Source organism: Nicotiana attenuata, unplaced genomic scaffold, assembly GCF_001879085.1.
Source record: "Nicotiana attenuata strain UT unplaced genomic scaffold, NIATTr2, whole genome shotgun sequence".
Classification (NCBI taxonomy): Eukaryota; Viridiplantae; Streptophyta; class Magnoliopsida; order Solanales; family Solanaceae; genus Nicotiana; species Nicotiana attenuata.
In genome coordinates this window covers 157,335-170,829 of record NW_017671081.1, presented here as the reverse complement: position 1 = coordinate 170,829, position 13,495 = coordinate 157,335, and the positions used below count along the sequence as shown (strand labels likewise).

At 41.2% G+C, this 13,495-nt stretch overlaps 1 protein-coding gene across 1 annotated transcript in view; it reads right to left on the bottom strand.

The window, feature by feature from the left end:
- The window catches only part of LOC109205772 (WAT1-related protein At5g40230-like), a 37,921-nt gene continuing 24,426 nt past the window's right edge, over positions 1 to 13,495 (bottom strand). Inside the window, exons 4-5 of the mRNA XM_019368519.1 lie at positions 3,296 to 3,460; positions 1 to 136 (exon numbers count right to left, since the gene is read on the bottom strand). Coding sequence (XP_019224064.1) covers positions 1 to 136; positions 3,296 to 3,460 — 301 coding nt within the window. The remainder of the gene's footprint in view (positions 137 to 3,295; positions 3,461 to 13,495) is intronic.

Here is a 13,495-nt window from a genome sequence, read left to right as displayed (position 1 = left end):
TCAGGAAGACGGAAAGAAAACAAGAAGAGACAATATATCAGTATCGTCAACAGAAACCATAGAAATAGTAACAACATCATTAAAACCATAAAATAGATGATATGCAATAACAATAACCACTAAATAAGGTCCAGAACTATGAAAAATAGGAGGGATAGTGTGAACACAGCATTAACCACTACCTGTCTAAGATCAACCCTATCAAACAGCCTCACCCCCGTTACGAAGTAGAAAAAAGCTCGACTACCTCCTAGCCTACAACCCTAATGCTCAACCTCCACACCTTCCTATCAAGGGCCATGTCCTCGGAAATCTGTAGCTGTGCCATATCTTGCCTGATCACCTCTCCCTAATACTTCTTAGGCCGCCCCCTACCTCCGCACGTGTCCGAACCATCTGAGCCTCGCTTCCCGCATCTTGTCATCCACAGGGGTCACGCGCACCTTCTCCCGAATATCTTCATTCCTAATCTTCTTCATCCTAGTGTCCCCGCACATCCACCTCAATATCCTCATCTATGCTACCTTCATCTTCTATATATGAGAGTTCTTAACCGTCCAACACTCTTCCTCATACAACATGGCCTGTCTAACCACCGCTATATAAAATTTACCTTTGAGTATCGGTGGAACTTTCTTGTTACATAGGACTCCAGATGCTAGCCTCTATTTCATCCACCCCACCCCTATGCGGTGTGTGACGTTCTCATCGATCTCTTCTTCCCCCTGAATAACCGACCCAAGTTACTTAAATTACCTCTTTTAGGGATGACCTGTGATCCAGGCCTCGCGTCCATGCCTACTTCCCTTGACTCAGCGTTGAATTTGCACTCCGGGTACTCTGTCTTAGTCCTAATCAACTTGAAACCCTTAGAATCGAGGGCCAGTCTCCATGCCTCCAACCTCTCGTTAACAGAGCCTCACGTCTCATCAATCATAACTATGTCATCAACAACCACATCCGGCACTGCCCATCCTTATAACCTACCACCACCCAACCACCACCTTTCTCAGTCACAACTATTATCATCACCCGCCATTATTAATTATCACCACCCACCACCACCATCCTCAATCAAAATCGCCACCACTACCAATCACTACTAGCACGAACCACCATCATCAATACAAACTACCACCAACCACCGCCTGTAGTCGCGCAACATTCACCCGTTAGCCATCACCACCAACAACTATTATATTTTTAAAAACTTTATATTTTATTGATAAAATATTAGATTAGTTAGTATTTCATTTCAATTTTATGTTTATTAATTTTCAAATAAAGATAAATTTTATACATTGAGATGTTAATAATCAAACAGTCTTAATTATTTCTATTCAAATCTTAATATACATCTTAGTATATTCAGATGTGTATTCAGATTCAGATATCTTAATCTTAATACATATCTTGATATTCAAATGTGTATTCAGATTCAGACATCTTAATCTTAAAAAAAACAAATGAGGCCTAAGACACCCATTCTACAATTAGATATTTTTCTTGGCACGTTGAATTACACGAAACCCTAAGAAAGGGTCAATTGCCTCTCGCTTTACTTTACCGGTAAAATTTTTCTTGCTGAATCAAATTAATATACAAAAATATTAAAAAATGTGAAAAAAGTTCAAGACTGAGAATATATAGGTGGTCGTAATCTAGGGCACACGTGTTTTGCCGTTATTAAGCGATATAGACAAGAGACATCAATATGATTTAGCTTTTAATATATAACATCAATAAAGCTTTACATGCCACGATATAACTTCATGCTTGTCGTGTGGTTTCTTTCTTTTTTCTTTGAAAATGATATATTAAATGAGAACACAAGACTTTAATCCAGCACCATCTTCCAAAAGGCAAAAAAAATCTATCGAAGAGAAAAAAAGAAGGGCACTATTTGTTACATGTGAAACGACATCAATAGAATATTTGTCACATGTGAAACGGTATATACAGTCAGACCTTTCAATAATATCGTCCTTATATGACAGCACTTTACTATAAAAGTCAAATTTTTTGGAAACCAAATTTCATTTTCTGCTATAATATATGTTTTCTATAACAGCAATTCGCTATAACATCCACAAATATCTGGAACAAACAAGGCTGTTATACAAAGGTTTGACTGTATTAATATACTATTAAAGCGGCCAGTCTCCACATCTACATACAGAAGGGGCCGCTTTTGCGAGCCTAGACGCACCTGCAACCACACTCTCGCACCTGTAGTCACGCAGGTGCGCCCAATCTTCCGCGTCTGCGGTTCCTGGGCTGCCCTTGATTCCTCGCTTCTGCGGCTTGTGGCTCGCACCTGCGGCTGGCCATGCGCAGGTGCGATTATGATAGATCTGGGGAGCTTCAGCTGTTGCTTCAAGCTCCCAACTTGGTCCGAGCCTCGTCCAATCGACACTCGAGGCCCCCAGGGCCCCGCCCGAACATACCCACAAGTCTGGAATCATAAAATAGACTTGCTCGAACTCTCGGAACGCCCGAAACAACATTAAAACTAAGAATCACACCCCAAAACCAATTGAATCAAACTTATGAACTTCAAGTTCTTCAATTTACTTCCAATGCGCCGAAAAATACTTAAACTACTCGGAATGACACCAAATTGTGTAAGTCTTAAATAACATTATGGAACTATTCCCGGTACCAGAATTCCGTTTGGACCTCGATATCACCAAAACCCGCTCCAAACCAAATTTAAAGAACTTATAAAAACCTTCAAAGAACCAACTTTCACTATTAAGCGCCAAAACGCTTTCGGATCATCCAAAACCCGATCCGAACATACACCCAAGTCCGAAATCATCATACGAACTTATTGGAACCGTCAAATCACGATCCCGAGGTCGTTTAATTAAAATGTTGACCGAACTCAAACTTAGCCTTTTCAAGCCAACTTAAGGAACCAAGTGTTCTGATTTTAACCCGAACCCTTCCAAATCCCGAACTAACCAACCCCACAAGTTATAAAATAGTAAAAGAACATACAGGAAGTCTTACTTAGGGTAACGGGGATCTAGAAAGCAAAATGACCGGCCGGGTCTATCACGACCCGGTTTCCACCCTCGGGATCGTGATGGCGCCTAACCTTTCAGAATGCTAGGCAAGCCAACAGATAGAGATTTAAATACGCTAACACTAACCAATTCCATAAATAGCAGCAATTTAAACCAAGGCAAATTAAAGGAGTGCGGAATTTCATAATAATCCAAGTACTAATACACGACTACCCAAAATTTGGTGTCACAATCCACAAACTTCTAAGAGTTACTACAAGTACCAGCTGAAAGAAAATACAACTGTCTTTGAATTAAAGTAAAAACAGTGATCCGAAATAGCTGGAACGGGATTCCATGGTCTGCGAATGCCGGCTGATCTACCTTTGGTCTCCTGTAGGACTGAAGGCGGCACCTCAACTCGGGTCGACACGATCCAGTACCGAAATCTGCATAGAAAGTGCAGAGTGCAGTATCAGTACAATTGGTCCCATGTACTGGTAAGTGCCGAGCCTAACTCCGGCGAAGTAGTGACGAGGCTAGGACACGATAATAACATGAACCTGTGCAGTAAATCATATACGAGAAAATAACAACAAATGGAAATTAAGCAAATAATAACGGGAAGGGGGAAAAACATGCTGAGGGGAATATCAAATCCTGGAAATAGAATCGTAAAGAAACGCAATAAATAACATGCTTTGCACCAATGAAAGTAATAACATAGCAAACAAGTGCATGGCATCACCCTTTGTACTTTTACTCTCGCCCTCACCATAAGAAATAATAGAAACGGCACGGCATCACTGTTCGTGCATTAACTCTCTAATAACATGGCACGACATCACCCTTCGTGCATTATCACTCACAGAATTTGGCACGGCATCACCCTTCGTGCATTATCACTCACAGAATATGGCACGGCATCACCCTTCGTGCTTTAACACTCTCCCTCACCAGAACAATGAACAATAGCAACAGGGAAATAGAAGTATCAAGAACCAGTTTTACTTTCAACATTTAATTCCACAATAATAGCCTTAGCTCTGAGTTAATACTCAACCAATACCCAAATTTTGTAAAGCATGATAAGAGTTGCTCAACACATGGAATAACAAGTCTAAACATGAAATATATGATCAAAAAGTACAACAATTACAAGAATAAGACTAACTTGCATGCTATGACTCGATATCAGCGCATAGGTACTCGTCACCTTACTTATACGTTGTACTCAATATCAAAACACGTAGCAAATAGGCAAGTAACACCTAATCCCTCAAGCCAGGGTTATACCCAACACTTACCTCGCCTACGCGGGCCTCTCAAAGCTCAATCACAGCTTTTCCCTTCAATCATACCTCCGGACCAATAGAATCTAGTAAATTACCAATCAAACGATTCAATTTAAGCCTTAGGAACTACCTATGATAGCAAGAAATTCAATTTAGGTCATTTTTGAAAAAGTCAACAAAAGTCAACACCCGGGCCCGCTTGGTCCAAACCCGAATTCGGACCAAAATCCGATTACACATTCACCCTCGAGCCTGGATATACGATTGGTTTTGAAATCCAAACTCAATTTGAGGTCTAATTCTCCAAATTTCGAAATTTCTAAGTTCTACCAAAAATCCCCAATTCCACCATGAAAACCCTAGATTCTAGGATGAAATCTTGTAAAAATAAGTAAAAGAGTGAAAGAAATGAGTTAAGAATCACTTACTTATGATTTGGGGAAGAAGAAGGGTTTTGACAATTGCCTCTTATGTTTTAGGTTTTGAAAAATTGAAGAATGAATGAAAAATCCCGTTCATATACCACCCTCTGATCCTCACTACGCAGCCCGCAAAATCCCAAGCGCGGCCGCGAAATCTCCACCGCGGTCCACGAATTTCCCACCGCGGTCGCACTTCCAAGACTGAGACCCGCAACTCTGCAACTACCCAAGACCAGATATTTCTAAGTCTAAAACATCTCGTAGCCTATCCGAAACTCACCCGAGCCTTCGGGCCTCCAAACCAAACATGCACACAGGTCTTAAAACATCATACGAACTTGGTCGCGCGATCAAATCGCCAAAACAACACCTAGAACTACGAATTTAGCACCAAATTGCATGAAATTTTCAAGAAAGTTCAAAACTTGTATTTTCTCAATCAAAGGTCCGAATCACGTCAAATTAGTCCCGTTTCTCACCAAATTTCACAAATAAGGTATAATTATCATAATGGACATGTACCGGTCTCCAGAACCAAAATACGGACCCGATACCAACAAGATCAAATTCTTTAAATTATTACATTTTTAGCCTTTTCAATTTTCTTCAAAAATTTATTTCTCAACTTAGGGACCACGAAATTCGATTCCGGGCATACGCCCAGGTCCCATATTTTATTACGGACCCTCTGCGTCATCACAGGGTTGTTACATATGAGGTTCGAATTCTGAACTTGCCATGGAACTCGTAGCTCGTTTTATTAATTGGATTCACAATTAAATATCTATAATATTTAATTAATTTTCCAATATAAATATATGCTCTAAGAAAAAGCTATTGAGTTCGTGCAGATTGAAGAAAGCCCTGTATGGATTGAAGCAATCCCCGAGGGCGTGGTTTGAGAAGTTCAGTAAGGCCATAGTTTAGTTTGGCTACAAAAGGTGTGCTTCTGATCACACACATTTCGTAATAAAGGGTGAGCTTTTGCGGCAGCCGGTCTCAAGGGAGTCAAACCTGTATCTAATACTCTAATTCCGTCCCTATTTAAAACATCCATTCTATCATATGTTAATTAATAATATATACTTGAAGGACAAAAAATACGGAGTATTTATTTTTGTCGCAAATAATATTCAGCAGAGACTTAAAAGGAAATATCATATGCAATTTAAAACAGGAATTTTGTTGGTTCCCCAAGTACACGCAAGTATACGTGTCCGTCAAGTAATAAAGTGACTCGAAAGTCGGATGTCAAACCCACATACACTTAGTGTCACGACCCAAAATCCGCTAAGGGTCGTGATGGCTCCGGACACCGCTGTCGGGCAAGCCAACCATAAATACTTAATTAAATTCTCGTTTAAATAATTGTGAAAACTATAATTTTCCTTCAATTTGGCTAGTAAAAGATAATCTTTACAAAATAAATAAAACAATATTTAGAAGTTGATACAGAATACCCCATAATCATCCCAAAATCCGGTGTCACAAGTGTATGAGTAGTTTCTAGGAAATAATGTAATACAATAACTTTCCGAAATACAGATTGGACAGAAAAGAAAATACAGTACAATACTCTGAAAGAGACTTTGCTGGCTGCGGGTCGTCTCAAGAGGTGCAGCTCACCTAAGTCTCCGTATCAACCATGCCACTGCGCCCAACTAGGCCACTAGACATACATGTGCCTGTGCAACAAAAATGCACAGCAAGTGTAGTATGAGTATAAAAATAACGTGTACCCAGTAAGTATCCCGTCTAACCTCAAAGAAGTAGAGACGATAGGTCGACTTCGACACTTACTAGTGATCCAATAATAATATATTAATAATGCGAATAATTATGGATTTATTAAAAACGACAGTAAACTCAAGTAAGTCAAGAAACAAGTAAACATAACTTTTTATATTTAGAAGTCTCCAAATTCATAATCCATAATTTTTTAATTTATCTCAGACCAGGGAGGCAATATCAATTTGTAAATATCAAGCAAGCATTACAAGCATGCGCAAATCATGCCGAGGTCGTACGACCAGATCCAACAAATATTTAAACTGTGCACTTCCAGAGGGTCGAATGGCGCGAACCATAGATGCATCTATTACACCGATCACGAATCATATGTGCGACGCTGTCAAATATAAAAAATAGAGTTACCCCGCTCGCGAATCATACGTGCGACGCAGGTACTCATAGATACACACATTCAAACAGTCAATTAAGAATTCATCAAGAACCATTTATCCAAGGAAAAGTCAATTCTCTTTTAACGATTTAAGAAAATGAGGTTTAACCCTTTTTAGAATTTTTTTTACTAATTCGATATGATTTAGGAAATTTCAGTTGTCAATAAGATTACAAATATTTCAGGTATAGCATGCTTTTGGGTCCTAGACTATCCGGACTTAAACATAATAGTAGCTACACACGGACTCTCATCACCTCGTGCGTGCGTAACCCCCACAAATAGGAGCACATAACCAATTATTTACCTATGGGGACAAAAGGTTAGAAAGGAGACTTACCTTGCTCCGAAGCTCCATAACCGGCATTCCACGCCCTTCCGAAGACTCAAATTGATGCACAACGTTCTAAAACTAGCCAATAATTATGTAAACCCATTAATACATGTTCAATTACTCATAATATCCAATTTATAGCAATCCCTAACCCCGATTAAAAAGTTGACAAAAATGCCCTCGGGCTCACGTGCCCCGATTCTGAAATTTTTCGAAGATAAAGTTTACCCACAACCTCACGAAATCAAATATATAATTAGCTCTCAATTTCATGTCCAAAATTGTGGTCAATATCCAAGAACACAAATTTCCTAGGTTTTCTTCAAAATTCCAAAATTTCTACTAATTTACATGATTTTCCATGTTAAAATCTAGATATAATCCAAGCAATTAACTTGCAATAGGTGGGAACCACATACCTTGACATGGATGATGAAAATGGAGCTCTAAAATCGCTCCTAGGTCGGCTCCCATGGAGGTAATGAGATGAAATGATCCAAACCCATTTCTTTACACTTATACACTGCCCAAACGACTCTTCTTCGCGTTCGCGAGACCCCCATCGCGTTCGCGAAGAAGAAAATTCCGAAAAATCATTTTCCAAACTCTTCTCAGACAACCTCTAGTATAATGGCCATAACTTTTTGTATAAAAATTTCAAATGACAAATGATTTAATATTTTGAAAACTAAACACCAAGATCTACAACTTTCATGTTTTGGTCATCTCCCAATTCCTTATATATCATTAGCTGCCAAAGTCAGTGTGACGACCCGACCCGTCGTCACGTGAGTTACCGCCCCGTTTTCCTTATTTTCTGCTTCATTATGTCTTATTACAAGAGTCTCGGGTGAATGAGTCGATTCAGATTGGTTTTGGATGGAAATGAGACACTTAGTCTCTTTAAGGAAACCTTGTTTTGGAAAAGTCAATCGGATGTTGACCTATGAGTTAGAGGGCTCGGATGTGATTTCCGGTGATTTGGTTAGCTTCGGGGGTTGATTTGTGACTTAGGAGTGTGATCGGAATTCATTTTGGAGGCCCGGTGTAGAATTAGGCTTGAATTGGCGAAGTTAGTATTTTGGCGAATTCCGGTTGATAGGTGAGATTTTGATTCGAGGGTCGGAATGGAATTCTGAGAGTTTTTGTAGCTTTCTTAGGTGATTTTGGATGTGTGTGCAAAATTTCAGGTCATTCATAGGTGTTTTGGTCGGGTTTTTGATCAAAGGCGTGTTTCGGAAGTTTTAGAAGAACTTAGGCTTGAATCCGATGTAATTTGATGGTTTTGGTGTTGTTTGTGGTGTTTTGATGATTGGAGCAAGTTCGAATGATGTTTTAAGATAGGTTGGAACTTTTGTTTGAGGTCCTGGTGGCCTCGGGGTGATTTCGGATGGTCAATCGGACCAATCTCGGCCTTTGAAGGTTGCAGGTTTTTTCCAGCTATTTGTTGCAGAGATTTTGTTCAATGCGATCGCGGGGGTGATGTCGTGATCGCATATAAGAAACGGGAGGGATAAGAGATTTGTTCAATGCGATCGCGTTCAAGTGGTTGCGATCGCAGAGGGTCATCAGTTAATGCATCGCAATCGCAGTAGTGTCTGTGCGATCGCATAGAAGGAATTCGAGGGCAGGTCGCTTTGTTCTTCGCGATCGCGTCCGGGGGCCCGCGTTCGCATAGCTTAAGATTAATGTGCATCGCGATCGCAGGGATTTTCATGCGATCGCATAGGGTAAAAATTCACCTGGGCAGAATGGTTTTAATAACATTTCATCCGCGAACCAAGTCCCATTTCCACCATTTTTGAGTAACCTTGAGAGCTTTTGACGAGGATTAAAGAGGGTTTTGACTGGGAATCGATTGGAGGTGAGTCTTATGGCCTAGAAACGTCATTTAATTGTGGATTCAACACTTAAATTCATGGAAATTTGATTAAAAAGGGAAGAATTAAGGCTTGACTTTTGAAATGAAAATTTGGGGTTTGATGGGTCATTTGGGCTCGGATTTGGGAGTTTTTGGTATGCATAGACTCGTGGCGAGACGAGGAGTCCGGTTATGTGAATTTTTTTGATTTTTCGAGAAGTGGGCCTGGGGATCGGGTTTTGCCAACTTCGTGAATTTCGATGTTTTTCGAGTCTTTTCGATTGGGTTATATTCCCTTAGCCTGTTGTAACGTATTCGTTGTGGTTTTGGCCGGATTCGACGCGCGAGGAGGTTGATTTGCGAGGCAAAGGCATAGCGAGCTAGGACTTTGGCCAGCTTGAGGTGAGTAATGATAGTAAATGATATCCTGAGGGTTTGAAACCCCGGATTTGCCCAACGTAGTGCTATATTGAGGTGAAACACGCGCTTAATGGCGAGCGCGGGATTGTTTACTACTGGAGATTGTGACTTGGTCCGTCCCGTTTGATATTTTACCACGTAATTGACTAAGCTGATTCGTTTATCATCGTTATTTGGGCTTATTGCCATGTTTTGGGCTTAATGCCGATTACTTGAATCCTTCAGGGATTCGTTATCACTATTTCCTCACTATTTTGATACGTTATTTGAACTCAGTCCCTATAATTATACTGTTTTGCAAACTCAGCCGCCTTAATTGAATTCTGAGATTTTAATGACATTTTCACTGCTGTTTGGGCTGAGAACTATTATTTTATTAATGCCCGAGGGGCTTATGATGTTTCTGTACTGAGTGAGGCTTTCAGGCTTTGAGCGTATTGTGAGGAGGCTTTCAGGCCTCGAGTGATATGTGAGGAGACTTTCAGGCCTCGAGTGATATGTGAGGAGGCTTTCAGGCCTCGAGTGATATGTGAGGAGGCTTTCAGGCCTCGAGTGTGATGTGTGAAGGCTTTCAGGCCTTATGTTGATATAGCGCTTGGGCCGTAAGGGGCCCCTCCGGAGTCTGCACACCCACAGTGAGCGCGGGTAGCCATGTGATATGAGAGTGAGCCCGAGGGGCTGATATTATGCTGAGTGACTGATACTGAGCCCGAGGGGCTGATACTGTTCTGAGCGATTGATACTGAGCCCGAGGGGCATATTTCTACTCACTATTTACTTGTTGCTTTACTTGATTTACCTGATTTTAAAAGGAGATTTCATTTGACTTTTTACTGTTCTACTGTTTTCACTGTTTTACTGCCTGATATAGAATTGCTTTGTGCAGTTATGTGTTTTCATGCCTTCGGTTATTATTTATTATTATTACTCACTGGGTCGGAGTACTCACATTACTCCCTGCACCATGTGTGCAGATTCAGGCATAGCAGAGTCCGCACCTGAGCGCTGATTTCCTTTCCAGACCAGGCATTTGGAGATACGAGGTAGCTGTTGACGTCCGCAGCCCCTTGTCTCCCCTATCTTATATCATTTATGATTTCTTCAGACTATTGTATTGGATATTACTCCTTGTAGACTTATAGCAAACTGTGTAGTAGCTCATGACTTGTGACACCCCGGTTTGGGCTGTGTCGGGATGGTTTCCTTTGTTTTTATCGCTGATTCCGCATTATTGACTATATTAAGCATGTGTTAGAATTGTTAATATTAATTAATTGCTTTGAAAGAGGTGTTGCGTTGTTCTGGCTGGCCTTGTCTTCACGAGAGGCGCCATCACGACCGGGTTTGGGAATTGGGTCGTGACAGTCAGCCTTGTGCAACACAAGTTTCTTCTTCATCTTCCCGGATAGCCTGTAGTGTACCAGCCATAGATTTTTGTACACAAATCCAAATGCTAAATGTTTTACTTTTCTGTAAACTAGACACAAAAGGCTACAACTTTCATTTTTAGATCATCTCCAAACTCCTTATAGATCGCAAGAATATGAGCCTCCAAAGTCAGACTTGTGCAACAGAGATTTCCTTCTTCGTGAACGCGAGGATCTCTTCGCGAACGTGAAGAACAGAGTACCTGAAGTTAAATCCTTCTTCGCCAACGCGAGAGGATCCTCGTGAACGCGAAGAACATTACTAGACACCAGCATCAGCTATTGCAAAACAGTCCGAAATGATCTGAAACCACCCCGAAACACACCCGAGCCCCCCGGGGCCCCGTCCAATCACACAAACTAGTCCCATAACATAACACGGACCTGTTCGAGGCCTCAAATCACATCAAACAACATCGAAATCATGAATCTCACCCCAATTCAAGCTTAATGAACTTTAGAACTTCAAACTTCTACATTCGATGTCGAAACCTATCAAATCACGTCCGATTGATCTCAAATTTTGCACACAAGTCACATTCGACATTACGGACCTACTCCAACTTTCAAAATTGAATTCCGACCCCGATATCAAAAAGTCCACTTCCGGTCAAACTCCTCAAAAACCTTCGAATTTTTATCTTTAGCCAAATGACTCCAAAATGACCCACGGACCTCCGAATTCACTTCCGATTGCACTCTCAACACCAGAATCACCATACGGAGCTATTCCCAGACTGGGAATCCCAAACGGACATTGATAACACTGAAATGCACTTCAACCCAAACTTATGAAATTCTTCCAAAAATGCTAACTTCCACAATAGGTGCCGAAACATTCCTGGGTCTTCTAAAACCCGATCCGGACATACGCCCAAGTCCGAAATCATGATACGAACCTGCTGGAACCTTCGAATCCCAATTCCGAGGTCGTTTACTAAAAAATCCAATCTTAGTCAATTCTTTCAACTTAAAGCTTCCGAAATGAGAATTCTCTTTCCAAATCAGCTCCGAACTTCTCGAAATTCAATTCCGACCGTGCATACAAGTCATAATACCTTAAGTGAAGATGCTCATAACCTCAAACTGCTGAACGACACGCTAGAGCTCAAAATGACCAGTCGGGTCGTTACACTTAGATTAAGTGTTAACTAAGCAAACTAAAATCAATTTACTGTCCAAGATGATAAAAAATTTAACTTTTCTATTACAACTAATTTTGCGAAATTTAAACATGTAACCAAGGAAGATATAGATTCCAGGGTTGTGGTCGGTTTTATCAACCCGATTGAGTTCGTAACTACACCTGTTAATACAAATTATCTATGGTTGCTAGTTGACCGGATCGTTTATGTAAATAGCATGTTCCCACAATACTATCCGTTTATCCATAATATATCAACCCTATATTCCTATGGTCTTGAATTAATCCTGAACGAATGAATTACGATATTCAACTAAGCAAGATTGTTAGGTATATTCCAATCCTAACGGCAAAATCTTTCTCCAAGCCCCAGCAGCATTCATGGAGTTGATGAACCGAGTGTTCAGGCCATATTTGGACATGCTCGTGATAGTCTTTATTGATGATATTTTGGTGTACTCCCGCAGCCAGGAGCAGCACCTTAAGGTGGTTCTTCAGACTCTGAGGGATAGTCAGTTATATGCCAAGTTCTCCAAGTGTGAGTTCTGGTTGAGTTCGGTTGCATTTTTGGGTCACGTTGTATCAGCAGAGGGTATTCAGGTGGACCCGAAGAAGATAAGAACTAGCCTCGACCAGCATCAGCTACAGAGATTCGGAGTTTCTTGGGGTTAGCAGGCTACTATCGTCGGTTCGTGGAGGGGTTTTCATCTATTGCAGCCCCGATGACCAGATTGACCCAGAAGGGTGCCCAGTTCAGATGGTCAGATGAGTGTGAGGCGAGCTTTCAGAAGCTCAAGACAGCTCTGACTACGGCACCGATATTGGTTTTGCCCACAGGTTCAGGACCTTATACAGTCTATTGTGATGCTTCCCGTATTGGGCTTGGTGCAGTATTGATGCAGGATGGCAGAGTCATAGCCTATGCTTCGAGGCAGTTGAAGATCCACGAGAAGAATTATCCGGTTCATGATCTAGAGTTGGCAGCCATTGTTCATGCTTTGAAGAGTTGGAGGCATTACCTATATGGTGTGACGTGTGAGGTGTACACTGATCACAAGAGTCTGCAGTACTTGTTCAAGCAGAAGGAGTTGAACTTGAGGCAGAGGAGGTGGTTGGAGCTATTGAAGGATTATGATGTTACTATCTTGTACCACCCGGGGAGAGCCAATGTGGTGGCCGATGCATTGAGTAGGAAGTCCGCCAGCATGGGTAGTCTTGCTTATGTCCCGGTCAGCCAGAGACCGCTTTGGATATTCAGGCCCTGGCCAATCGATTTGTGAGGTTGGACATTTCTGAGCCTAGTAGAGTGCTAGCTTGTACGGTCGCTCGTTCTTCATTATTGGAGCGTATCCGTGATCGGCAGTTTGATGATCCCCATTTGTGTGTCTTGAGAGACACG